The sequence below is a fragment of the Triturus cristatus genome, chromosome 6 (genome assembly GCF_964204655.1).
Source record: "Triturus cristatus chromosome 6, aTriCri1.1, whole genome shotgun sequence".
Classification (NCBI taxonomy): domain Eukaryota; kingdom Metazoa; phylum Chordata; class Amphibia; order Caudata; family Salamandridae; genus Triturus; species Triturus cristatus.
In genome coordinates, this window is record NC_140589.1 from 120,131,118 (window position 1) to 120,158,752 (window position 27,635).

The window sequence follows — 27,635 nt, forward strand, 5'->3', positions numbered from 1 at the left end:
GTCTGATATTTTGGGAGTGGTGCGACGGTGCTAAGCTACCGTGCGGCCATTTCCCTTGGTAGATGGCCCAGTTATTATACTATCATAAAATATTTATAGAGCAAACAGCTACCCATGTGCTGGCTTTCAGGCCTGGCAGCAAACATTGAGGACATGTCTGATGGGAGGCTTTACTCTGCTTGGGTGAAAAGGTGAGTTTTCAGCTTTTTCCTGAAGCTGAGTAAATTCTGGTTCCCCCCCCCCCCCTCTCCCCCCACACCCCACCCTCCTGACATTTACTTTCTTTTATTGCCAGACAATGAAGTTGCACCAAGGCTGCTCATGCAGATTGTGTTTTAGACAGTCTCCTGTTAATGCTCTGGCTGAGGCATTCTGGCGACCTGCAGCTTTCTAATAGCATATGAGGCACTGCCCAGATAGAGTGAATTGTTGTAGGCCATTCGGAGAGTATCAATCCCTGGACCACTGTTCTCCAACACTCCATAGGAAGCCATTTGAAGGTCTTCCGAAGAGACCTCAGAAGGCCAAAGCAAGTGCCTGACACCTTTTTTGAGTGAGCGGCCATCATCAGGCCTTTGTCTAGGGTAACACCTAGGCTCTTTTTTTTCAGACTTGCAGGGGGCAGGGCATTCCCCCCCCCCCCCCCCCCCCCCCCCCCCCCCCCCCCCCCCCCAAGTACGATTTCCAGAGGAATTGGTCTCCTCGTGCTGGATTGTCACCATCCATTACTAACCTGAGGTGGCTGGAGGCCATCCAGTTGGATACCCTTTCCAGACAGATGTTAAGTCAAAGGTTGCATTAGTATTTGGCAACAATGAGACCACAATCTGGGATTCATCCGCATAGGAAATCATGTAAAATCCTGATCACAGATGTCTGAAAGCGGCCGCACGTACACATTAAATAGAGTAGGGCTCAATGAGTAGCCTTGCGGGACTCTGCATTTCAACTGGCACATCTGACAGAAAGGACCCCTCACTAACTTGAAAGTTCTGGTCTGTGAGAAGCTGTTAAGCATCTTAGAGCTGCCCCTGTGACCCCAACGCTTTGTAGCTTCTGGCAGGGAATGGGGTGGGAGATTGTATCGAAAGCTGCGCTCTGATCCAACAACATGAGCGCAGTGGATCCACCCTGGTCCAGAGTTTCCTTAAAGTCCTCTATATCCAGCTGTCTCAGTGCTGTAACCAGATCAAAATCCATTCTCGTCTGGTATAGTAGTGTATTAGAGTTCAAAAAGTCGGCTAAAATGTCACTAATCAATTTCTTCAAAATGTTATCAACTCCAGGCATGAGCGAGAGTGGCCTATAATGTTCTGCCCTGTCTGGGTCTAAAGCTATGTTTTTTTTTGGGGGGGAGGGGTTTAGCAGAGGGCGGGTGATGGCGTGTTCCCACAGATTTGAAGCACACCTGCTCTCCAAGGATAAGTTATAAATAGATGGTAAGTCCTCAATGACCATCTCGCCCATTTCCGCATGATTTCTAATGGAGCGGGGTCTAGAAGCAAGCCTGACTTAATCGTGGTTGCAATTTTCATGACCTCTTTCTGAGTAACATTCATGAAGGCAGAGAGTTCCACCACCGGCTTCCTGCTTAATGTGTTATTGGTCTTGATTTGTGATTAATCCATGGTATGAGCCCATGAGCTTGACCAGGAGTAGAAGATTAGCCTGACTTTCTCTAAAATCATAATTGCCTAGCATTTCACATTGTTATTTTAGAGGAAGAGGGCCGCTCTTCTGCGAAGTTGGGTATGATAAAAGAATTGACGATAAATTTGGCCAGGAGTAAGGATTGACTAATCCTGTCGGCAAAGTCTTTCAACTTGGCCCTCCGGATTGCGGATTGATACTTTTTTTTTTTTTTTTTTTATTAAGCGCTTTCCCTTCCTCTTCGCATTTGTATCTCTATTTCCTTTCACTTTTATTACATTCTTTTTTTCATCTTGGGTGAGAACCATTTAACACTGGCTCTAGCCTGGGAAGTTCTACTAACCTTTTTGGATAAGTAGATCTAATGTTGAGTTGATTAACTCCTGAAAGTTAGAGTAAGATGGTTACATCATCGTCTAACTTGAGGGCTGACCTCCCTAATGTTGCTTCCCACACATCTAACTTGGTCCATTGCCTGGTCAGTTTCCTTTCACTGTGAGGTTTCGATTTTTCTTTTGGTGGAATAAAGAATGGGATCAGCAAATGGTCCAACCAAGGAACTGGCAACGGTGCCATTAACTTCAGGTGCGGGACATTTGTAAAAATTGTGCCTAGAAAATGGCCTTTGGCATAAGTTGGTGAGACGACTAGTTGTTCAAGCTGAATGGCTGATAAGTCTTTTTTAAAATGAATTACCTGTGTGCCGGTATTGGCCTCCATGGCTATGTCCGGTTTTCATTTAATGATTGATTATTATAGGTTCTTGGCGTGGGTTCTGGTTGTAGGTCCAAATTCAGTCAGCCACCAGTTGGAGTCCCATGATAAGGTATTTTTGACAAAGATCACTACTTCTATCTTGTCTGTGTTGAGCTTGAGACAGTTGACTTACTCCAGTATTGGAACTTTCATAGATTCCCATAGCTTGTATTATTCCCCGTCGTTGGAATGGGAGTCTCGGTAAATAAAAAATAACATAGCAGTACGTACAAAAGAGAAGAAAAGGCCTAGGCCTCATCTCATTTTGTAGCATATCCACCTCTTTTTGTAAAAGAGACCAAAATAATGCAACAACCAATCAGATTAGCCTCACCCCATAGAACCTTCCTGAGAGAACCTCAGAGCCTCAGATTTTCTACCGCACGTTGTGCTAAGGGAGTCTCCTCTATTCTACTGTTTTTCAGCAGTTTTTTCTTCAGAATTGTTTGATATTTCTTCTTGGAATGTCTGACAAAGAGAAAAAAGCCCTTTTTAAGGCTTGTTTCACCTGTGGCAAGAAAAGGTTGTATGTGAAGGACAGGCATAAAGACTGCATCTACTGCCAGTATCCGGACCACAAAGCACCGGACTGCAAGATCTGCCGCACCTTTTCCACAGACTCTCCTGGACCGTGAGGGTCTCCTTCTCACCTGGCTCCACAAGCTGAAGTCGAGAAAGGAAACCCTGTCAAGTGACAGTGAAGATTCGTCATCTGCCACTTCGTCCAGAAGGTCAGTGAAGAGGGGTAGGGCTTCCCCTTCACCATCTACAGACCGTCACGCAAAGGCCTCAGAAAAGACCCCCGTGAGTCTGAGAGCCGGAGTCCTAGCAAATCTCCTCACCTTGGTGCAAAGGAGAGGGAAGGACTATCTCCAGAAGGAGCAGTGGCAAAGTCTGCTATACCTTTTTAAAAAACCTTTTTCTCTGCCATCTGAGAAGTCTGACAAGAATAGTCCATCGACGCTGCGAAAGACTGTCGACGAAGGCTTCAAAGGTGCAGGTTAAAACAGTACCAGCGTTGACGGGCCTTCAAGTCTCCATCCGTCGACGCTGGTGTCGACGGGCTCGTCGACACCGATGACCATACCTTCAACGTCGACGAAGGTGTCGACGACTATCGCTGCAACGATAGTTTCAACAACTATGACGTCGACGAGAGCATAAACGACCACGACGGTGACTACGACGACAGCGGGAGTGTCGACGGTCTCGTCGACGACCGTGTCGACGACGCCCATCTCATCGTCGACGATCTGCTCGTCGTCTGTGGGTCTTCCGTCGACGACCTCATCGACTAGGATTTCTTTTTCTTCTCCACCGTTGACGGTACCACCGACTACTTCTTCGGAGAAAATCACCATTTCTTTGACGAGAATCACGCTGGACATGACTTCTCCAATAAGGGTTGCCCCTCTGCCTCCTGCGCTGTTGCTGGAGGAGGAAGACTATTCTGAAGGAGAGGATGATTCTTTTGGCTGTGCCAATAGCCCCTCACAGCTTCTAGTCAAGTGCCAGGACACTGATTCTGAAGGTGAATACCTTCATGGGCACTCATCTCATCACCCTTTTCAACGTCCGGAAGACACTAGACAGGAGATGATTTCTGTACCTTTTTCCCTCTTGGCGGATCTTCAAGGCATGTTGCTGGACTATAGGAGGAGATTCTCCCAGCCACCTCCTTCACTTCCTTTGGCGCAGGCTGTATCTGCTCCGCCAGCTTCTTCTGTGGCTTCGCCAAGGCCATCGTTCCAGAGGGTATATCAGCCTCAAGTCACCAGTCCAGTTATACCTCTGGTGGTTCCAGAGGTGCAGATTGATTCCTCGGACGAGGATCAGGGTGATATCACCATGCCGAACCAGGGTACGGAGTGGGATGAATATGTGATACCGGACCCAGCTTCTCCAACACCGGATACAGCTGATTCTCCCCCAACAGACATTGGGGGGGGGGGGTTCACAAATTGATGGAAAGAGTCTCAAGCAGATTTAAACTTCCCATGCCTTCAGTTCAATCTGAATGTTTTCTTTATGATTTCAAAGAACCTTATAGGAAGACGGTCCGTTCCATTCCTATTGTCAGCCACGTCTGGGATGAAGGTATAAAGGCAATGAAGAATCCGGCTACTGTCATTCCAGTCTTGCCGCATCTGGAGAAACAAAATACAAGGCCCCTGAAGACAGTTGTGAGAAAGTGCCATCTTTCTTGCATGGTATGCCCCCACTTTTTGCTGAATTGCTGAATGTACTTTGGCAGGAGTCCAGGGCACACTCAGTCAATCAGGTGCCCAGGGCCTATGTTCCTTCCCTAAAACAAACCAAAACCAAATTGGCAAACCCTGGCCACATGTCAGCCCCTGGTAAATGGTACCCAGGGCCTTGTGACCAGGGAAGGCCCCTAAGGGCTGCAGCACTCCTTGTGCCACCCTGTACCCTTACACACACACACACACACACTGCCTTTGCAGGCTGAGTGTTTGGGTGCAAGACAAAAACAAAGTCGACATGACACACATCCCTCTGTGCCATGCCCATCACCTACACTGCCATGGCATACATCAGCCATCCCTCTAGCTGGGTGCCTTATGCCAATGGTGTGGGCACAGGAGCAGGAGCCCTGTGCCCCTACAGTGCCCAGGTCCATTCCCGGGCACTGTGTGCAGTGCTGCCATTTAAGAGGACATGGTGCTGAGAGCTCGTCTAACACGAGCTCCACAGCACCATAATGGCAACACTAAAGACTGTGAAGTTTGGTATCAAACTTCTCAGCACATTAAACCCACACTGATGCCAGTGTGGGATTTAATTTACCAAGCACCCCAGAGGGCATCTTAGAGTCGCCCCCTTAAACCTAACCTACAATCCACATCTGCTCTGAGGCTGCCTAGGCTGCCACCCAGCAGACATGTTGCTGGACCCCTGGGTAGGAGAGCCCCTGCTCTCCTGGGCCTGCAACAATGCACATCCTGGACGAGGTGCTAAATCTCCTCCCCCAGGATGGGCAGGGGGAAGCTTCAAAGGCATGCCGCCTCTGTGAGCTTCCCCAGGCCACTGCAACCCCCCACTCTGGTGGGAAGCTTTGGCCGGAAACCCCAAATAAGGACAGGGGATGTGCCAGCCTGCCAACCCTACCCCTCAGGTGGGGGAGGCGAGGTGAAGCACATCTCCGGGCTCTCGCCATCTTGAAGATGGGGAGCCCTACCCTATCAGGACTAGGCTACTGCCCCCCTCCCACAGGAGAGAGGCAGGATAGGGGGTGTACCCACCCCAGGACAGGGACCCATTGGTCCCTGCCCTTCACCTACCTGTAACGCCCCTAAATCTAGTATTTAGGGGCACCCTGAACCTTCCTTCCCTGGATTCCAGATTCAAAACTACAAAGCAGAGCAAGAAGAAAGAAGACCTGCCCTGCAGCTGCTAAAAAGAGGAAGACGCCAACTGCTTTGGCCCCAGCCCTACCGGCCTGTCGACCCTCGAACCTGCTCCTGCTCCAATCCGGCATCTCTTGTGGCCAGCAACCTCACAAACCCTGGAGGACCTGGCTACCTTTTGGCTCTAAGCCCCTGGGACTCCCATGAGTAGAGGCTCTACTCAAAACCTACCTCTAATTCCTGGCAGCAGCCCGGAACCGCGAACCCAGCACACTCTGCACCAGCCAAGCCTGGCCAGTGCCGGAGTGAACAAAGACCACGAGGACGACCCCACGGCGACTGTGACCCCGAGTCTGGCACCCAAGGACCTCCCTCGACACTCCTGAAGAAGCCTGCAGCCTCAGAACAAGGTGCCCCCCCCACCGCGATCAACAGAGGGTAAGATTTCCCGACACCAAAAGGCACCCCTGCACGCTGCGCCCCGCGGCCCCCTGAGCCCAATCCCGGGGTACCTACCTATCCTCCAACTACCCAACTTACCTCTCGGAGTGGTGGTGGCACCTGATGAATCCTCGTCCCCGAGCTTGCAGTCTTTTTCTAAACCGGAGATTTCCCACTAAAATCAATTGAGCGCCCGATGGCTCAAAACCACCTTGCACCCGGCCGCCCGAGTGGCCCTGGCAGTGAAAACTTTACACCTACCTACTTCCCCACTTGCCCTGAGTAAGTGACCAGGAGCCCAGCTCCCACAGCCGCGTGGCTTGCCAGTCAGCAGCCACCAACCAATGCCCCCCTATCCCTCATAGGACAACATTGGGCCTAACTCTCTCTGCACCCGGCCGTCCTAGAGTTGCTGAGGGTGAACCAACTGTACCTACCTGACCCTGGGGGACCCCTGAGTCTATGCCCAGAACCTCAACTCTGCCAGTCGAGTACTTATCCTTAAACCGATAACTCTATTTTCCTCATAGGGTAACATTGACTGGCTTTTTCCTGAAATTTCTTTTAAGTGTGGACTTTTCAAATCTTAAAATATTTACCAAAAATCAGCCGAGTAACAAAAATGAAATAACTCACCTGCTCTTAGGTGAGCTCCCAGTGCTGGATCTTGGTGCCCAGCACTGACTCTGAAAAATACTTACAACTGTACTTACCCGTAACCCAATTTTCTTCCATAGGAAATCATTGACTGTTTTTCTGTGAAATTTCTTTTAAGTGTCAGTTTCTGCAGTCTTTAAATATTCTTCAAAAATCGTATAATATCTGAAAACGTAATTACTTACCTGTTTTGGATAAAGGTCCCAGTACTGAGTCTAGGCACCCAGTACTGGATTACAAAAGTAACGAGAACATACTGTACCTGCAACTTGAATTTGCTTCCATAGGGAATCATTGACTGTTTTCTTAGAAATATTTTCTAAGTGTCAACTTTTAAAATGGCTAAATATTGTTTAAAAATCATTACAGTAATTAAGTCGACTTTCATCACTTGATTCTGAGTACTGACCCAGGACTGAATCTAGGATCCAGTCCTGGAATTCCAAAAGTAATCTAAAAAGTAACCTGTTGCAAATAACTTGAATTTTCCATTGAGCTCAATGCATTGTTGTGTTTAAAATAGAGTTGCCTATTGCAACCACTTGTAACTGTTTACAAAAGTCAATTGCATATTGCAAAAGTATTTATATGAAACATCTCATTCTGAGAAAGTATATTTTAAATCCAAGTGTTGGTTCTAAAATAAAACAAGCATATATTTTTTTACATATAAACCCTTGGCCTAGAGTTCAGTTATTGAGTGTGTGAGACCATTTGCTGACTGAGTGTGTACAACAAATGCTTTACACTGTCCTCTGATACTGCCTTACTGCTCGACCAAGCTACCACTTTAGAGAGTAAGGTTATATCTAACTTTAGCCTCTGTCAAACCCTGGGGGACTGTGGACTCTGTACACCCTGTACCTATTAAGGAACAGTATATACAGAGCCACTTTCTCACAACAGGCCAGCATCCTTAACAGGTCAACCGAAGCCGGATTCAGTGATATCCCAGGCAGCTCAGAAAAAATCACATAACCCTTCTGCGCCTCTTACTACTCTCTCTGATTAGGAAGGCAGACGCCTAGATAATGCTGGGAAAAGATTTTCCTCTATGGCAAGTCTTTTGATTAGAGCGGCGAATGCGTTGGCAATACTTGGCAGGTATGATCGTCAGATGTGGTGTGACCTCTCACCATATCTAGACCAGCTGCCTTAGGAGTCCAAGGTGGAAGCAAAGAAAATCTTGCAGGAGGGAGAGGTTACATCAGCTGAGATTATCGACTGCGCAATGGACATTGCCACACGGCTTTCCGTTCGCTAGCAGGCGCAGCTGTTCTTCGTCGCCAAGGCTGGCTAAGGGCGACATGGTTCTGGCCGGAGGTCCAAAACAAAATCCTGGACCTTCCGTTTGATGGGTAGGCATTATTTGGTAAACATATTGATGATGTCCTCCAAAACATCAAAAAGGATACGGAGACTGCAAGATCCTTGGGAACCCTACAATATCGAAACGTTCCTTTCCGTGGAGCCAGAGGAAGAAGTACTACAACCTACAGGGATTCGTACCAGCGGCAACGGTATCCTTCTTATAATTCAACGCCTCAGTCTTATCGTCCATCTTACTATCAAAGACCAGTCCATACCTCTTCATTCTAGGTTTAACTCTAGAGGGAAACCGAATCGCCAGGGGCGTGACACCACTAAGCGACAATAGCAGCGTACTGGCTCTTCCAGCTGTACCCCCTCCACAACATCTGTGAGGGTAGGGTATCTCAATACCTCCACAACTGGCAACAGATAACATCAGACCGTTTGGTACTCAACATCATCATTCAATGTGGCCATACGCTGGAGTTTGTACATCTCCCACTTGCAGTGGTGATTTTACCAGCCCGAGTTCCTCTGTGGATCAGCTGGCCTATGTTCTGGGTCTTGCCATTGGGTTTCACTTGAGGGGAGGGAGGGTGTTGGCGCATGCGGTGATGCAGCTGTTGAGGTCTTTGATGGCTTTTAGCGAGTCTTGTGTGCTCGGGCCAGTGCTTAAAGAGAGCAGAAGCCCACTCTTCAGAGATTTTTTTTTCCGCTGCTGGGGCAGTGGTGGTAATTGTAGGTCTGTGATTGTGTGAGATGGGTATGCTGAAACTAACGAGGAAGTGGTTGTCCAGATCATAGTTGCTGGCTTTTCAAATGTGATGTTGCTGATTCAGGAGAACATCGGGTCCAATAGGTGCTCGACGGTGTGGGTGGGTTTGGTAATTTGCTGGTTGAGGCCACGCGGTTGTTTCGGTGTGGTCTTCTAGGTGTAAGTTAATGTCTCAGAAGCGGATGCAGGAGCTGGTGTTAAGTGGTGCGTCGAATTCTGCAATGTTGCTGGCGAAAATGATGCAGGGTCCTGGTGGTCTGTATTCGAGGGTTCTGCCTAGGGAGACGTTGGCTGTGATCCGCGTCTTGAACATGAGGTGCCCCATGCAACCGTTGGGGGGTGTCCCTGTTGGTGTTGCAGCAGATGGTATCATTGATTATGGTGGTGACTCTACTTCCAGGCTTATGCATATGGTCTTACCTTATGATCTTGTAGCCGGCGGGGATGGCTGTAGCAATGTCCGGTGCTGGGGTTGGGTTTAGCCCTGTTTACGTGAGAGAGCAGGTACAGAGCTTGGTTGTGCAGAAGGTTCCATGTGTCTGTGGGGTGTTTGGTGAGTAAGCAGGTGTTTGGGCGCATGCATGCATGCATGCATGCATGCAGGTGTGGTGTTTGGCCTGTGTGAGCGGCTAATATGTGTGACTATGAGTGGGTGCTCTTGGTGTGGTGCTGGTGGGTGTAGAGTGTGTGAGAGTTAAGGAGGTGCAGGTGCAGGTGCATGTGAACTCTTTGTGTTATATAGTGCAGTGTCACAATTGAATTCTTCACTAAGGGTTCGTTTCATTGGAGCCATCTTGGTTACGGTGCAGTTCAGGGACTTCCCTCCTTCATAACAAGTCAAGAGCGTTAAGGCTGTGGTCCTGATGTTTAAGCCTCAATCCTGGGCCTCAGTGACGATGACTCTGAGGCTCCTGGGTCTCCTGCATCCTGCTTATTGACTATGCAAGGTCGTATATGCAGGCTTTGCTTCTCAGTGGGCTCAGCACCAAGGTAACTGTCTCAATCCATCAAGGTTTCAGAGGAGACTGTATAAGATCTGCAGTGGTGGCTTTTCGACTGCAACTTGACCAGTGACAGGCTTCTCTTTCTTTCCCCATCCAGAGCTGTCGGTTGTGATGTATGCATTGATGCTGGTTGGGTAGGACAGCTGGGAGATTTCATGATCAGGACTCTGGTCTCTAGCAGAAACATGTCTGTACATCAACACGTTGAACTTGCCGGCCATTTGCCTGGTGATGAAGACCTTCATACCGCCCATTAAAGTGAGTGTGGCACAGGCCCTCACAGAAATCGCCGCCGCTATGTAGTAGTGCAACAAGCAGGGCAGTGTGGGGATCGTACAGTGACGAGTGCTTCAGATCTCGAGTTAGCTGGGACTTCAGGGCACTTCCATAGCTGTGAACCTCCCATCGGGATCTTTGAACGCCAGGGCAGACAAGTTCAGCCAACTTCACCACATGGTTTGTTATTATTATTATTATTATTAGTTGCCATGTGTAAAGCACGCAGCTACTCATCTGGGTTCTTGGCGCGAAGCACTACAGTGGCGTAACTGAAGACACTACTATTAAGAGCCATGTTTTTAGGAGTTTGTGGAACTGCATTAGTGAGTTACAATTCCTCATATACTGAGGCAAGGCAATCCACAGTTTTGGACCTAAATAAGCAAAAGAGCGACCGCCTGATCGTACCCGATGTTTTCTAGGCACTCAGTATTGTCCCTGGTTAGCGGATCTTAGGTATCGGGAAGGAATGTACAAGGAGACCAGCTCTTGTATATATTTGGGGCCAAGCCCTGCCTTAGCTTTGAACATGAAGCAGAGGGCTTTGCAGTGGTTTTTTTTTTTTTCAATCCGTAACCAATGTAGCTATCGGAGAAAGGGGGAGGCAGCGGTCCCTACTTGAGCGAACGAGAAGCCTGGCCGCGGACTTTTGAACAACCTGAAGGTGACGGAAAGCTGCCTTGTTTGCACCCAAATACAAAACATTTCCATAATCTAATCTCGAAAGAATAAGGGCCTGAATTAACGCTCTCATTGCTGAATGAGGAATGATCCAACTAATTTTCCTCAGCCACTTCATAACTGCAAAGCAAGACGATTCTACTTTTGCCTCAGGTCTTCATCTAACCAGAACCCCAGGCTTTTCACTTTTGGAGAGGGCGTGGGGACAGAGCCTAAGGAGGCCGGCAAGTGCCCTGGACCCCACAGTTGTGGATTTTTACCCATGATTAAAACCTTGGTTTTATTGCCGTTTAGTTTAGGCAGATTGCCATCCATCCGTGCGGCAATCCTCTTGAGACCATAATTGTCTAAGCATGGTGTTTCTGATGGGAAGACAGTAAAAAAATGATTTGGATGTCATCGGCGTCCCAAAAAATTGTGAGGCTGCAACTCTCCACCACATCTACCAATGGGCGCACATAAAGGTTAAATAACAAGGGACTTAGTACAGAGCCCTGACGAACTCCTGAGGGGAGGGTGCAGGTCTCTGACCGAGAATCAGTTGAAAATACTTGGAAAGATCTTATTTACAGAAAAGAGACCAGCCATTCGATGGCCGCGCCCTTCACGCTGATTGATCTCAGTCTGTCCATCACAATAGGGTGAGACACTGTGTCGAAAGCTGCACTCCAGTCCAACAGTATCAATGTCACAGTGTTGCTCTCAGAAGACTTCTTAAATGCTCTGTGGCCGCTAGTAAAGCGGACTCCGTGCTATAACCCCTTCTGAATCCCGACTAAGACGGGTGGAGGAGTTGGTGGGTTTCAGTATAGGTGGTTAAGTTTACATTTACTTGTTTTTCTAAAATTTTAGCAAAGGGAGGCAGCAGAGATATGGGTCTGTAGTATGCCCATGCGGTAGGGTCAGGTTGGGCTTTTTTAATAGCAGAAGAACCATGGCATGTTTCCGGCATATAGCCCTCTTTGTTTGAACCGCTAAGCAGATCCATCACCACTTTTAGCAGATCCCTGTCGGGGAGCTCCAGCCTTGCCGGGGATAGTGGGTCCAGATTTGATGGCCGGTAAGATGGACCAGTAAAACCAACGTAGTCCAGGAATGGCCTCCATTTTTTTTTTAGCTGACTGGGACTTACCCGGGGGTTAGGGTGGATTCTGAGTAGAGACATGTAGAAGAGTATTCTCTAAATCCTCTTCAAGAGGCCTAGACTTCAAGTTGGCCTCTAACTGTGTTTGAATGCTAGTCACGTTGTTAATAAAAAAAATTAAGGATTCTGAGCATTGGGGCCGAGACACTCTAGCAACTGGAGACGGTTTACTGGAGTCTGCCAATTCTTTAACGACTTCAAATAGTTTGAGCAGTTCTGGGCCTTTGAAATTTTATCTGATAGTAAACTACTTTTGCCGCTCTACAGAGCGCGTGATATTTCTTAATCCCCAATTTCAAATGAGTTTGGCTTCCTATTCATAAGTTTTTCTCCAAATCCTTTGCATTTTTTCCTCTCTAGATAGTGTCATTAAACCAGGGAACCGGCTGACGTGTTCTATTTGTAGTTTTAGCCATGAGAGGAAGAGAGACTTCTAAGGCCTCCTTGAACCAGTTATCCTTTAAACATTGGTCAATGTTTGTGCATTGTCTTAGGTTAGGTTTAGCTTTGCGAAGTTCGTTGTAAACGCTTGAACATCTAGTTTGCACCAGTTCCTGAATTTGGCTTTAGATTTTGATGCGCCAGAAATCGGGTGCTGAGGTTTCTTACTGAAGAAAGGGACAGCCAAATAGTCCGACCAAATAAGTGAATGAAATGGCAGTAGAACCCCATGGTGGCAGAGGGCATCGTCCTACAATGGGGAGAAACCTAACCATCTTTTCTCCACTGCCGAGGATGCTCCATGCCAACGGTTTTGAGCTTTAGAGTTCACAAATAGGCTCTCTAGAAGACATATTCTAGCTAGAGTGGAGCACAGAGCTGTTATCTGCCTTCCCACCCGTAACTCTCCTGCCCTGTTTTCTGCAGATTAGAGATGACCGGGCCCAAGTCATCCTAGCGGCTCCTGATTGGGCCATGAGAGTGTAGTACTCGTAACTGGGCATGAGCATCTGTCTCCCGATCAGGCTTCAGGAGTATTTTTTTGTTGCTGCAACAGGGCAGGGTTCTGCACACGTGCCTGCACTATCTGCATCTCCATGCGTGGAGATTGGGAGGCAGCAGTTGACTTCGTCCGATCTCTGTTCTGAGGTTGTGGATGTTATCCCAAATGCATGTTGCCCCTCTGCAAAGCCCATTTTCTCCAGATGCTGGGACAGGTTTTTGGCCCGGTGTGGTGTCCACAACACACAGGTTACAAGCCAGTTTTGTGTTTGGCCCAGGAAGGACTTGCACCATTAAGTTATGTTAGCCCTTTCATCTTTTTGCATGTACTGGACTAGTCATCCTGGTTTAAACCACTGGTTGTGATGAGGTTTCTGATCGGTTTAGGTTTCAGTTGTTTTCTTTTTTCTTTTTATTACTATAAGCATGGAGAAACCGAAAGGGATGGCAATGTCCAGGCAGGCTGAACCATTCCGCATAAGAAATAACAAATCAAACCTCCCCCTCTACTCTTCAAACCACCTCCTCCACCCCAAATGGTCCATTCTGCAGGGCTCCTCGACTCTTTCAATACCTGTAGCATTACTGTTTTGTGGTTTTCCCCTCCTGGGCTGGTTTTGTACTGAATGTCCAAGAGGCCCAGGGCGCATACTCTGTGTGGGCATGAAAAGAATGTTATTGTTTAAAAATATCAATACGGGATCCCATATTTTAGTGAATTTGTTGGTTTTATTCCTTCAGCCATACGCGATCTCCATATGCTAAGAGTTGCCATTCTCTTTGAAGCCAGAACTCTATAGTGGGGCCACCGCCTTTCCCAAAATTCCCAGAATGGTTTCTTTGACACTACTTTGGAGATTCTCTTACCTCCTGATGAGTGGAGTGGATACGTGTCATTCATTGGTTTTCCCCAAGATAAGCGACACCGGGCCTTTAGCCAGGTCTCTCCGCAAATGTTGGTTATGTTGGAGAGCATCGCTTCCCAGCACCTCTAGTATGGGGTGTGACCATAAGATACGGAGAAGTGTACCTGAAACCTCACATTGCCTCCAGAACAGGATGAGATTTTCTTATCATTTTAACACCCCTCCTCCCTCCCCTTCATGATCCTGCAGTGGGATCTTAATTTGGTCCTGACTTTCATGTGTATACCATTCAAGCCAATGCACAGCTGCTCATTGTGTCTTTTGACTATGAAGTCTCTGTTCCTTCTTGCAATTAGTTTAGATTGTCGCACGAGTGAGCTTCGGGCTCTGTCAGTGCAGCTGTAGTATACACCTTTTTACCCAGACAAACTGGTGTTGAGGTTCAAGGCGGCCTTTCTGACAGAAATGTGTCTCCTTTTCCAATCCATCAATTTTCCAGAGTTCTTTGCTCTGCCTCATCCCTCGAATGGGGAGAGTCCATCAGCTGGCCCCTAAATGAGCCTTAAGCTATTACAGTGATCGTACCAAAGACCGTTGGTATCGGCTTTTTGTGTGGTTTTCTGGGGCAAAGAAAGGCAAGGTAATGCAGAAAGGAACTTTGTGAAGGTGGATAGTCTGCTGCATCAAGACCTGCTAAGAGGCAGCCTCTGGATGGACTGAGGGCTCATTCCACCCAGGCCAAGGCTGCTGCCACAGAGTGCCTGCACTTAACATGGGCGACCATACACCTGCTCACAAAGCACTGGTGCCTTGACAGTCCGGTCTGACGGGAAGGACATTTCACCCATTCGAGCCTGCAAGATGTTTTGGTTTGGACCCATTTCACAACTCTTCGCTCAGCAGGTACTGCTTTAGTATCTATTCTAAAGGTGAGGAATTGATGGTTAGACTTATCTGTCAGAAGAACATGTTACTTGCCTTCGGTAACGCTCTTTCTGATGTATGTTCTAACTGCAGATTCCTCCCTTCCCTCCTTCTTCCCTATTCTGTGGAATAATCTTTTTCCATCAAAAAAGTTCTCAAGCTAGAGATCTGTGCATTGGTACCCTGATTGGATTTTGGGCTCTGTCCGAGAACGCGGACCGAGCCAAGAAACAAACTAACATCAGCACGCAGGAGTGTCGTTTCTATACGGTTCCGATCGTCACCTCTGATCGCAATGAAGGCAAGGTGGACCCACACGCCACCTACCGGTGTGTCGGAGTACTGCTGTGTAAATGTTTCAAGGGCCAGCCATGTACCTCGGGATATTCTACAAGTGAGGAATCTGTGGTGAGATGGAGTATCCACCAGAAAGGGCATTACTCTTTTGACCGTACATATTTGTGTACAGGGCAATGTAGTTATTTACGAAAGAAAAGGGTACAGATATGGTTGTTTGACGGATCACAGCAACCATGAATGTTAGTCATTTGGGTATGGATAGAGACTGCAAATTAAAATCCGTTCTAATATGGGAGGGTACAGAAAAGGCTGCAATGTGTTAGTTTCTGTATGGGTTGTGGTGGCTACTTGTGTATTACACTAGTAAGGGCTACACCCACGTTTTGCTTTCGGTGCCCAGAATCGCCTTTTTATGCCTTTGATTGGTGCATGAATTTATGACTCCCTGCATATGGAATGTTCCTAAGACTTCTAATGTCATTATTAGTCTTGAGTTGGAATTTCCCTCTACCTTGATGGCTCCTTATCAGCATTGTTCAAGTTTCCAAAGCTGGGAGCACGTTTATTGGGCCTGTGAACAGAATTGGCAGTAATAATGGGGTAACTAGACTGTGAGGTAGCATGGGGCTCATGAAAAGACCTGGTGACACTGTGGGTCATGGGGAGGTGGGCATACAGTCTAGGGTAGATTGTGTGTGCATTGTAACTATGGTATTGCCTTCCAAAATTTGGAAGAAAGGTAAGCACAGAATGGGCTTAGTTTGTTTACTGGTCCACTGCTACTTGATAGACCAGCTTTTTTTCTCCTTGTAGCTGTCTGTCATTCTTTTTCTTTCTCCCATTGAGATCCTCTAGGCTACTAGAACTTGTCATCTGTGTATTTTTTCATTGTGTGGAATTACTTTCAAGCCGTTCCCAGATGAGTGCCACATAACTCCTACCTTTATTCACAGTTCCTAGATCTGAGAGTCGCTGTTCTGGGCAATGTTGATTCCGGCAAATCGACTCTGCTGGGGGTTCTCACCCAAGGAGAGCTGGACAATGGGCGGGGTAGGGCACGCCTCAACCTCTTCCGTCACCTCCACGAGATCCAGTCTGGCAGGACGTCTAGCATCAGTTTCGAGATCCTGGGTTTCAACAGCAAAGGAGAGGTGAGTTTGTGTGGAAACACTGTGAAAGAGGCAATCGTCGTCTTACAGCTAGATGTTTTAGGTGGAGAAGTGTGGCTCAATGGTTAGAGCGGCAGACCCTGATGCAGAGGTCTGGCCTGGGACCAGGGTTCAATTCCTGCCTCGGTGGCTCTTGGATTCAATTTCCCCGGACCTGATAATTCTCGCCTCGGTGCCTATTCGAATCCTGGGTCCCACTGTGCAACTCTGGGCAACAGCTTGCTTAATCTCCACAACGGCCCCCACAGCGCTAGGATGCCTGGCTTCACCTTGGGGGTGCCCAGGAGTGGACATCTCACAGGAAAACCAGGAAGGTTTCCACAGCGGTATGAATACAGCGCTACGAGACCTCTGGGTAGAAGTGCGCTATATAAGTACAAATACATTTACATTTAGTGGTCCTAATCATAGGCCCCACAGGGGCTTCACAATGTTTATGGGGTGCAAGATGTTACAGTAGTGCAGGGAAGATCATCACCACAGAATACAGAAATCCTAGACGGGACACTAGACGGGACAGGGCAGCAGCAACTAACACTACAACGTCTAGTTCAATCTATAAATTTCACTTTGGGATGGACTATTAGATTTCAGTCTTTAAGGAGGCAGCAGCAGAGATTTTGCTTTCAGGCAAGGGTAGATGTGTAAGTAGTACGTCTCTGGAGCATGACACCTCATTGTGTGGATTTGTTATTTCACAAGATGTTAGAGCCGAACCATGTTGGGCCCCCAAAGAATAATGGCGAAGGTCGTTGCAGGGTGGAGATGGTTTTCGCGTACTGGTGTGAGGCTTGGGCATCTAGTTGTGTTCCTGCCCTTCTGATAAGTGTTTTTGCTAATTGACTGAATCCTTTTTGATCCTCCTTCTCTATGGTACTCGGTGAACCTGCCAGTTGTGATCGTTGTAACCCCTCTGCTTGTCTTACTTCACTGGCTACTTGCTTTCTTTCCCCCTAGGTGGTGAATTACAGCGATTCCCGGACTGCGGAGGAAATCTGTGAAAGTGCCTCTAAGATGATCACCTTCATTGATCTCGCTGGGCACCACAAGTACTTGAAGACCACCATCTTTGGGCTCACCAGCTATTGTCCGGACTTTGCAATGCTTGTGGTCAGTGCAAACACTGGAATAGGTAAGCTGGAGTCAGGGAACAGATGTTTGCCATCACATTCTAGGACCCACTCCCTCACAGCTCATAAACCCGTGTTCAGCAATTAACCTGAACAGTTAGCAGTTTTGAGGATCGAGAATGAAAGACCTTAAAACAGTTATCTGTCTCCCTGTCCCATTATCGGCTGTGGTTGTGTGTAAAGATTTTCTCCTCGGTCATCTAATTTTGCTACTTGTACCTTTTCTGGTGCCACTTTGTGATGCTGTCTGGTTTTTCTCGCAGCTGGCACAACGCGGGAGCATCTTGGCCTAGCCATGGCCTTGAAGGTCCCTTTTTTCATCGTGGTTAGTAAGGTAGATCTGTGCTCGAAGCCCACCGTCGACCGGACAGTGAAACAGCTGGAGCGGGTTCTGAAACAACCAGGCTGCAACAAGGTCCCCATGCTAGTGAGCACAGACGATGATGCCGTCACCGCTGCGCAGCAGTTTGCACAGTCTCCCAAGTAAGTGCGAGCAAAACCAAATGGGTCATCTGTTTTGCATTTGTGAATGTTCATTTACTTGGAGTGCTTGTTTGAAATAGTTCACCCATTCTTTTTGGTCCTTACTTCACTTGTTAGGTTAGTATGTATACAGCTAAATTTAATATATATGTATATATATTTTGCTTGGCAAGCAGTGGTTGGCTACAATGAGTGGTCAAATGAGTGCAGACGTTTTGCGGACTAGGGTCTCAAGAATGAGCCTATTTTTGTCATAAAAACACATACCTTTTTAGTTTCTATGCACTGTGATGTTCACTGGTCAGACTGTGTGAGTCGTGATGATGCCTGCAGAGCCGGCTTGTGTACCATGGGGACCAGCTTTAGTCTGCGCAATGTGTGAGATAAGTTTCCATCACACTCTACCAGTGACCTCTCTGCTAGGTCTGCCTATCTTGTATCCACTAAGTGATGAGGAGCTGCGCTTCTTGCAGATCTTAACCCTGCTGCTATTCTGCAGCACTAAAGACCCCACGGATCAGCAAAAATGAAAACTGCTGAGTTTTGTTTTTTAAAGGTAATCTTTGTAAACCACTTGTTCTTTCCAATGTAGGATGACAAGAGCTGAGTAAATATTTGGTGCTGCCTCATGAGTGCCACATGACTCTTAATCTATATATAGCCTTTGTTGTGTTGTGGGAATTTGAATGGAAGCTAAAGTAGTTAACCTTGCACTTGGTCTGCCTTGGGGGGGAGAGGACAGCCAACAAAAAGCTAGTAGCTGGTAACTCCTATTCAATATTATTGTGGGTGCTAGGGACTGTTGGTTGAAGGCTGGAGGCAGCAGCTGTTAGGGTGACATTGTGCGTGTTGCAGTGAAGGGGTGATGATGCTCTGAGTGCGCAGATTATAGGTATTGAAGTCAAGTTTGAAGGAGGCATGAAGTCTGCACTAGTATTAGACTAAGATTGTAGGTTGCCGGGATAAAGGTGTGAGGAGGTCTATTGTCCGCTTGAAGTAGGCTTAGATCATAGGTGTTTTGAGGAGCACTAATGGAAGCTCAGACCGCAGCTTTTAGGAGAAGGCTGTGTGTTTTACAGGGTAAGATGGAGCTGGTGCAGACTTCAGCTGGGTTGTGCTGAGATCATGGGTGTTGGGGTGCAAGTTTTTTTAAGTTTAAAAGCTTTATTTCAAATAAAGGTAGTACAGAGAACAAGAAACCAATGATACAAATTATTTTATTATAAGAGAAAAAACATATCAAATGAGGGGTTTATGTACAGAAGAAAAAGCTATTTTACATTTTTAAGGGCATAAGGGAGAGGAAAGAAAGGGGGGAAAGAGGGAAGGTATACATTCTAAAACTAATAAATTAAGAAATTGCATCTTACATCGGAATAAGAAAGATAAAAACTAATCAAGCTAATATATATAGTAATAAAAAAAAAACAGTAAAAGGCAAGGAATGAGGAAAATGAACGTTCAAGGAGGTTTGAAATTTTCAGCATTTAAACGAGCGTTATCAGTTAATACTAAATGATCTAAATAAGTGGTAAGGAGTAACCATAAGAGCTCTCTATTAAGCAAAGGTTTACAAGAGGAGGCAAAAGCAATATCAAGTCAATGCATATGACAGAGGCTATTCCACCAGTGTTGAATGGAGAGTTTTGTTAGTGTTTTCCAATTTAGAGTGATGTGTTGGAAAGCCAAAGCGAGCAGGAGGTCAAGAAGACCCTTTTTATCAGGGAGATGGTCTATGAAATCAGAGAGACTTCCAGAGAAAAGTCGGGGAATAGGGAATAGAAATATCAAATAGGCGAGACACATAGGACCAAACTTTCTCCCAAAAAGAGGAGACTGAATGGAAGAGGAAAAGAAGGTGAAGAAGACCGGTATTAGGGGAACCACAGGTCCAACAGTTTGTAGTAGTAGAGTGAGAGAATTTAGCAATAGAGGTGGGAGTGAGATAAAGCCTATGGTATAGAAAGAACATAGATTGAGTAATAGAAGCGGAACAAGAGATTTTTAGAGAACGGGACCAAAGTTTGTCCCAAAAGGTAATAGACCATTCACATCCCAGGTCAGATTCCCATGCGAGTTCCAACTTGGTTTTCATTCGCTCTGGGTTAGGAGCTAAGAAATATTTATAAATCAGAGCTGCTTTAGAAACTAAGAGAAGAAGTTTAAGAAGAAAATGAGAGGCAGGGGGAAGAGATGAGGATGGAAGAGAATAGAAAATATCAAGAATGACCGTCGTTAGAACAGTACATTTCTGTAGGAAGGAGCGGGGACATTGAAAAGCGGTCTGAAACTGGGGAAATAAACACGGAGTTAGACCATCAAAAAGGTCTTTGACCCAGGTTATACCTCTTGATCTCCAAGAGTTCCAAAAAATAGTTCTACCATTGATAGTAATGAGGGAGTTATGCCAAATAGGGGAATCTAAAAAGGATTCTTTAGAGATAGGATTGGGATGTAGCAAAGGTTTCAGTAGAGATCAAGTGTGTTTAAACAAAGGGAGAAAAGTAAGAGGCGTTTTGGCAGAAAAGGCCAGGACTTCCATTAAAGAGAACGGTAATAAGGCTCGCTTAATGGAGAGCCACAAGGGAGTGAAAGGGGAGAAGTCAGAAAGGAGCCATTTGGAGGCTTGTCGAAGACAAAAAGATTTATGATATAAGCGAAAATTAGGGAAATTTACACCACCATTATATTTGGTCCTACGAAGAGAAGAAAGAGATCCTTGATTTTTTTATTTTGCCAAAGAAATTTAGATAGACGGGAATCGATTTGTTTAAAATAGCAGGCAGGAATGTGAACAGGGAGCATGGAAAGAGTATAAATCAATAGAGTAATCATCATCTTGATTGAATCCAACCGACCCCACCATGAAAGAAAAAGGATTCCAAGAGGAAAGTAATTTGTCAATCCGAGACAGGATCGCAGACATATTTAATTTAATAGAAGAGGCGATAGAATTGGAGAACCATATACCTAGATATTTGATTTTGGAACTATTCCATGCAAACCCAGTGGAAGAAAAGGAATGAGGAAGACAAAATTTAGTGAGGGGAAGAATTTCTGTTTTGTCAGAATTTATTCTATAACCAGAAACAAGGGGAAAAGAAGCAAATTCTTGTAATAAGGGAGGAATGGATTTGTCAGGATCGGAAATAAAGAGTAGGATGTCATCTGCATAAGCAGAGTTTTTAAATGTTGCTCACCGTACGAAAAACCAGAGATGGAAGCATTGTTGTGGATTGAGGAAAGGAAAGGTTACAGAGCAAGAACAAAAAGAAGAGGGGATAGAGGATATCCCTGACGGACCCCACGCTGGAGGTGAAAATAAGACGAGATACGACTGTTAACTAATACTGAAGCTCTGGGGGCTGAGTATAACAAAGATATAAGAGAAATAAAGTTGGGACCAAAGCCATGCCATTTCAAGGATGCAAATAAAAATGACCAATCCACTCTATCAAATGCATTTTCAGCGTCAACAGATATGGCCGCTAAAGATGTGGCGAGAGAGGGGACTTTTTAAAACATTAAGAAAAAGACGAGAATTATCAGAGGTCAACCTGCTTTTTACAAAACCACATTGCTCTTTACCAACTAAATGAGGTAAAAGAGGATCTAAACGTAAAGCAAGTGTCTTGGCAAAAAGTTTGTAATCAACATTAACCAGAGAAATCGGTCTATAATTTTTGCAAAACATAGGATCTCGTCCTTCTTTATGAATCAGGCAAATTGTGGCTTCTTGAAAAGTCCCTTCTGTTTTACCAGAGAGAAAAAAGGAATGAAAAAGGTTTAAAAGCTTAGGAAGGAGTAAGTTAGAAAAATGTAGGTAAAATTCAACTGAAAAGCCATCAGGGCCAGGTGTTTCCCATTTCTTTATAACAGACAAAGCAGAGGAGAGTTCATTAAGGGTGAGGTCAACCTCCAGACCAGAAAGATTAAGATGAGACTTGCATAAGGATGGTAATTTATCAAGATAAGACTGAATGAGAGAACTAGAGGGAGGGGACTCCGGGGTGTACAAATCTTCATGGAACAGTTTAAATTCATTAAGGATCCTTATGAAGAAGAGTGCCATCCGCAGAATATACAGTCAATCAATGTACGATCTTTATGGGATTTAAGGTAATTTGCTAGAAGTTTTCCAACTTTATTACGACCACCATAATAGCGAGCACTACTACGGCGAAGTATGGAAGACGCATTGTCAGTCGACGTTTTGTTGAATGCCAATTTAGCGCGAATCAGGGCTGGAAGAACTGCGTTATCCGATGAGGAATACAATTTATGCTCTAAAGCTTTGATGTGGACCAGGGTATTTTTATGTTGCTGGAGAAAACCTTTCTTCTTTCTTGAGACAAAGACTATAATGAAACCTCTTGCAGTAGCTTTAAAGGACTCCCAAATTATGTAAGGGGTGGAAGTAGAAACGTTATTAATGTCAAACAATTCATTAGCAAAGGTGGTGAAAGAAGAGGAGAAAAGAGGGTCAAGAAGAAGAGTTGTTTAAACGCCAATGGGAGGACCTGGGATGTGGTGGAAGTAGATCAAGGTCAGTTATGATTGAGGAATGGTCAGAAATAACGATAGGTTCAATAGAAGAGGATAATACATTTTGAGATAAAGATTGAGAAAGATATAGTAAACGAGAGAGAGAATTGTGAGGGGGAGAGAAAGAGAAGTCAAGGGAATCGGGGTGAGTGAGCCTCCAAGAGTCAACAAAATGTGTTTGGGAGCTAGTATCCAAAAATTGTTTGAGATCTATGGGGTGTAAAGCGTGTTTGTGATTGGCGATCAAGAAAGGGGTCAACAACTTGGTTACAGTCACCTCCTAAAATGAAATTTTCATCTCTAAATTGAATATATTTTTGTGTGATCATAGGCCAAAAGGAGCAATCAGGATGAGTGGGACCATAAACATTAAAAACAGTCAGATATTAATTAACAGCTTAGCTAACAGCCATCTACCTTCTGTATCATTTTCTTGCGATATAATTTTACAATTTAGTTTCTTATGACATAGAATTATTACACCATTTTTCTTATTAGAAGTGGGAGAGACTAAAACTGATCCTACCCAGCTTCTCTTCAATTTCAAAGCCTCAGTTTCTGTTAGATGGGTCTCTTGCAGAAAAACCAGGTCAGGGTTATAAGGCAAGATGTGATAGAATTCTCTGTCTCTTAATAGGGTTAATGAAACCTTTCACATTCCAAGAAATAACTCTGAATGTAAAACCATCAAAAATACATAAGACAACAATAAAAAAAAAAACGTACAATATTAACAGAGATGCAATAAATACTATAATAAAACTTACAATCCAAATACAAGTACACCATTAGAGAAAAGGAGGGAAAGGGAAGGAAGAAGGGAAAGAAGGACCAAAAATGGAGAGGATTGAAAAAAGAGACCATAAGAGAAGACAGTACATGACAACCACCAATGCAATAAAGCAATGTAGATTGAGAAAAATAGAGAGGATGACGACTGTGATACGTACCTTTTAGGGGAAGACAAAAGAAGACGTGCGGGGAGTGGCGACACAAGGAAGACGGCACAACTAACCGGGGAGGTAGCGTCACAGCGGGGAACATATTCGATAAACAGGAAACAGAGAGAAATGTGTTAGAGGATATGAACTTTTTTTTTTTTTAAAGTACCTATAGCAAATAGAAGAATATAAAAGAAGTACGGAAAACAATATAAGACAAACATAGTGCTACGATACAATTATTAACAATAACCTGAAAAGATAAAAAACAATAAGTAAAACCAAGCAAGAGTAAATTCAAAATAGAGCAGAAAAAGTCAAAGTGGAGGTTTTATTTTGGTAAGTAACCTTGAATAAACATGGGTGAAAAAGTCCATAACGACCTCCAAGTGTGCGTAAGGGAGGTCGAAGATCCAAAAATTCTTTCCGCCGTTTAGCAGTCGCAGAGGAAACATCCTGAGATAAAAATAACTTAGCACCTGACCAGACCAGCTGTTTTTTGTGTTTAGCTGCATTTAAAACTAGTAGCAAGTCTGTAAATTTCAAAAACAGAAAAATAACACCTCGTGGCTTGGAAGGAGCAGCTGAAGACAATCGGGGACCCAACCTGTGTGCTCTCTGTATATTCAGATTTGTAGATGCAGGTAGGTCCAGAAGCTTTATGAGAAAATTGTTGAACAAGGGAACTGGATCATCACCTTCTAAATTTTCTGGAAGACCATATAAGCGTAGATTGTTGCGCCTATTTCTGTTTTCCAAGTCCTCTGCAGATTTCTTTAGCCAAAGGACCTCCTTCTCAAGGACAATTAATTTTGTCGAAACAGTTTGAAGTTAATCAACTTGCTGTTCCACTGTGGAAATACGAGAGTCCATAGAAGCCCACTTAGTGTCCATAGCTTGTAAGCGTAAATTAGTCTCCTCGATAAAGGGGCGTAAAGCGCGAATTTCCTCAAAGATAGTGTCAAGAGAAATCGGAGAAGCAGGCTATGGTGGAGAAGGAGGGTCCTGTTTGAGGGGTTTATTAGCGGCAGATGAAATTTGCGTTTTAATTGATGCTAGTGACGAAGTTGACTTTGAAGAATTGGATTGCGCCATAGTGATAGTTTTCCTAAATACAGGAGCAGAGCGAAAAGATACTGACACTGGAGACTGAGGTGTGGATCTCTTCTGTGTAAGTAATAGTTTCCAGTGAAGAAGTAGAATGACTCTCAGTGCGTGAGGTAAGCTTCACAAGTGGATGCACAAACAGTTCAAAAATACAGCTGTATTGTTATTAAAGTTAAAAATATGACTGGTCAGGCATAGAATGGTAGACAAAATAAGAAACATCAAAAATCAGGAAAGCAGCATAGTAATTGAGGTGTAATGCCAGGAAATCCTCACAGGGAAAAACAAAATGGCGGTCGCAGAGGAGATAGAACAATAAAGAGAGATTTTTCCTCAAAATACAAAGAAGTCACCCATTTCAGGCATATGAGGGTGATCAGGAGCAGTTCCAATGCCTAAAACTCTCAGTTTCGATGTGTAGAGTTTTTTGCTGCAAATTTTACCGCGACCTTTCCGCCGCGACACAGAGCTCCGGAGCTAGGTGGCCATCTTGTTTGGCGCCGCGTGTGCTCTCCCGTTGGGGTGCAAGTTGAAAAGCAGGTGCAGACTTCAGCTGGGTTTTGCTAAGATCATGGGTGTTGGGTTGCAAGTTGAAAGACCAGAGGCAGCAGCTGTTAGGGTGGTGGTATGTGTTGCAGTGAAGTTTGGAGGACGCTTGTGTATGTCATGGGTTAAAGCTGTAGGCATTCTGGAGAAGGCTTGAGGAGACTCGGACAGTAGCTGTTTTAGGATGTTTGTGTGTGTGTGGGAGTTAACAAAGGTGAGACAATGCTGTAATACGATTTGTTCATATAAGACGTGGGTGCTGGCTGCAGAATAAAGCTAGACACAGCCTTCACTGCTGTAGGTGTGTTTCTGCATCCTTCTAATTAATTCCTTTCTTCGCCTCTTAACAGCATCACACCGATCTTCACCCTTTCCAGCGTGTCAGGAGAGCACCTGGATATCCTTAAAGTGTTCCTCAACATACTTCCACCGTTAACCAATTGCAAAGAACAGGAGGAGCTGATGCAGCAGTTAACAGAGTTCCAGGTAAGAAGTTCTTACTTTACACCAGTTGAAACAGTCACACCTGTGGCTTGATAATATGCAGTTATGACATCTAGAAGCAACCGTGAATCAACGGTTACAGTGGTAACCCAAGGACTGTCGGGCTACAGTTCCCTTCATGTTACCCCCCAATGGGAGGTCTAAACTTTGTAAGAGCACACGATTCCTATGTATATAGTGCATGTTTGAGAGCCCAGTGATGCCAGGAACCACATGAGATCGTGGGTGTATATCTCTAAGCCTTTTTCAGTCCCTCACCCAATGTGAACCAGGCAGTTTTAGAGCTGACTCCATGGTGAGGAAAACCTGGCAGCTTGTGCCATGCATAAAGGGTGTGCATTGTCTAGTACTTAGCAAGGATCATGTTTGAACACCTCACAGAAAATGGGTATACCCTTTAAAAAAGATTTTGAGTGAGGGATGTTATTAACCATGCCATGATAAAATGTCTTACCTGCCAATGTGTGATATTCAGCTTACCTTTACAAAGCTATCCCCTGGGCATACAGGTGTGCCCCTGTGATAACCACCCTCTTCCAGTGCCTAGGCGTGTAAGTGAGTGCTAAATCTATTCAACAGCATACTACTTACAGATGCCAAAGCTAATCATGCACATTGTGCACACTGCCCATGAGTTTTAAACTGCATCATTTCGCTATCCGTTTATTACCTTTATTTTGGGTGGGAAAAAATTGTGTGGGTGCCTGAAATTTGGTCTGCTTTCAGTATAGTTGCCCAGTTTTATATGGCCAGTTCCCACCCAGGCCCAGACAATGGCGCTTGAAGGGCACTCTTGAGAAACATTGCTGTCTGTAGTCTGGCTATAGGGCAGTCAATGTCTAAGGCGCCATCGGCCTGGATCATGCTCCAAACTATATGCCTGCAATTGATGTGAAGTGGTTGTGAGCAGATTCAGATGTGGATAGACACGGTGATTGATGGTAGTACTGCTCCCCTGTTCATGCAGACTTGTGATCTCTTGCCTCCGCATGCTGAGCTGCGCTCTTCATGTAACTCTATGATGAAGGTAAAGGGTTTGAGCGGAGTAAAAGTGAATCATTACCTTCAAAACGTTTACACCATCTCTCTATCCTCTGTGAATAGCAGTGAAGAGCAGTAGAAGCAAGGTAGCAAATGCTCCCGATTAAAACCCATATTTTGGAGTAGCTCCGAGGTAGCAAATCCTCCTGATGAAAACCCATATTATGGATTAGCTCAGAGGTAGCAAATACTCCTGATTAAAACCCATATTTTGGAGTAGCACCAAGGTAGCAAATACTCCTGATTAACCCCTTCAGTGCCCATGACGAGATACTCTCGTCATGGAGCGCGGTTGCGCTGTGCCCATGACGAGACTATCTCGTCATGAACCCCGCCCGCTAATTCAACACCCGGCACAGGGCGGGGAAAGGGCGGGGCACTGAAGAGGTTAGAACCCATATTTTGGAGTAGCACCAAGGTAGCAAATACTCCTGATGGAAACCCATATTTTGGAGTAGCACCAAGGTAGCAAATACTCCTGATGAAAACCCATATTTTGGAGTAGCACTGAGGTAGCAAATACTCTTGATGAAAACCCATTTTTTGGAGTAGCACCAAGGTAGCAAATACTCCTGATTAAAACCCATATTTTGGAGTAGCACCAAGGTAGCAAATACTCCTGATGAAAACCCATATTTTGGAGTAGCACCAAGGTAGGAAATACTCCTGATTAACCCCTTCAGTGCCCATGACGAGATACTCTCGTCATGGAGCGCGGTTGCGCTGTGCCCATGACAAGACTATCTCGTCATGAACCCCGCCCGCTAATTCAACGCCCGGCACAGGGCGGGGAAAGGGCGGGGCACTCAAGAGGTTAGAACCCATATTTTGGAGTAGCACCAAGGTAGCAAATACTCCTGATGGAAACCCATATTTTGGAGTAGCACCAAGGTAGCAAATACTCCTGATGAAAACCCATTTTTTGGAGTAGCACCAAGGTAGCAAATACTCCTGATTAAAACCCATATTTTGGAGTAGCACCAAGGTAGCAAATACTCCTGATGAAAACCCATATTTTGGAGTAGCACTGAGGTAGCAAATACTCTTGATGAAAACCCATATTTTGGAGTA

General features: G+C 45.4%; 1 protein-coding gene across 3 annotated transcripts in view; it reads left to right on the top strand.

Moving 5' to 3' along the window:
- Positions 1-27,635, top strand: part of GTPBP2 (GTP binding protein 2) — a 241,966-nt gene that overhangs the window by 127,114 nt on the left and 87,217 nt on the right. For all 3 annotated transcript variants that reach the window (XM_085610339.1, XM_085610340.1, XM_085610341.1), the window contains 4 exons: positions 16,052-16,249; positions 17,225-17,399; positions 17,661-17,880; positions 25,370-25,505. In XM_085610339.1, the coding sequence (XP_085466465.1) occupies positions 16,052-16,249; positions 17,225-17,399; positions 17,661-17,880; positions 25,370-25,505 (729 nt within the window). The remainder of the gene's footprint in view (positions 1-16,051; positions 16,250-17,224; positions 17,400-17,660; positions 17,881-25,369; positions 25,506-27,635) is intronic.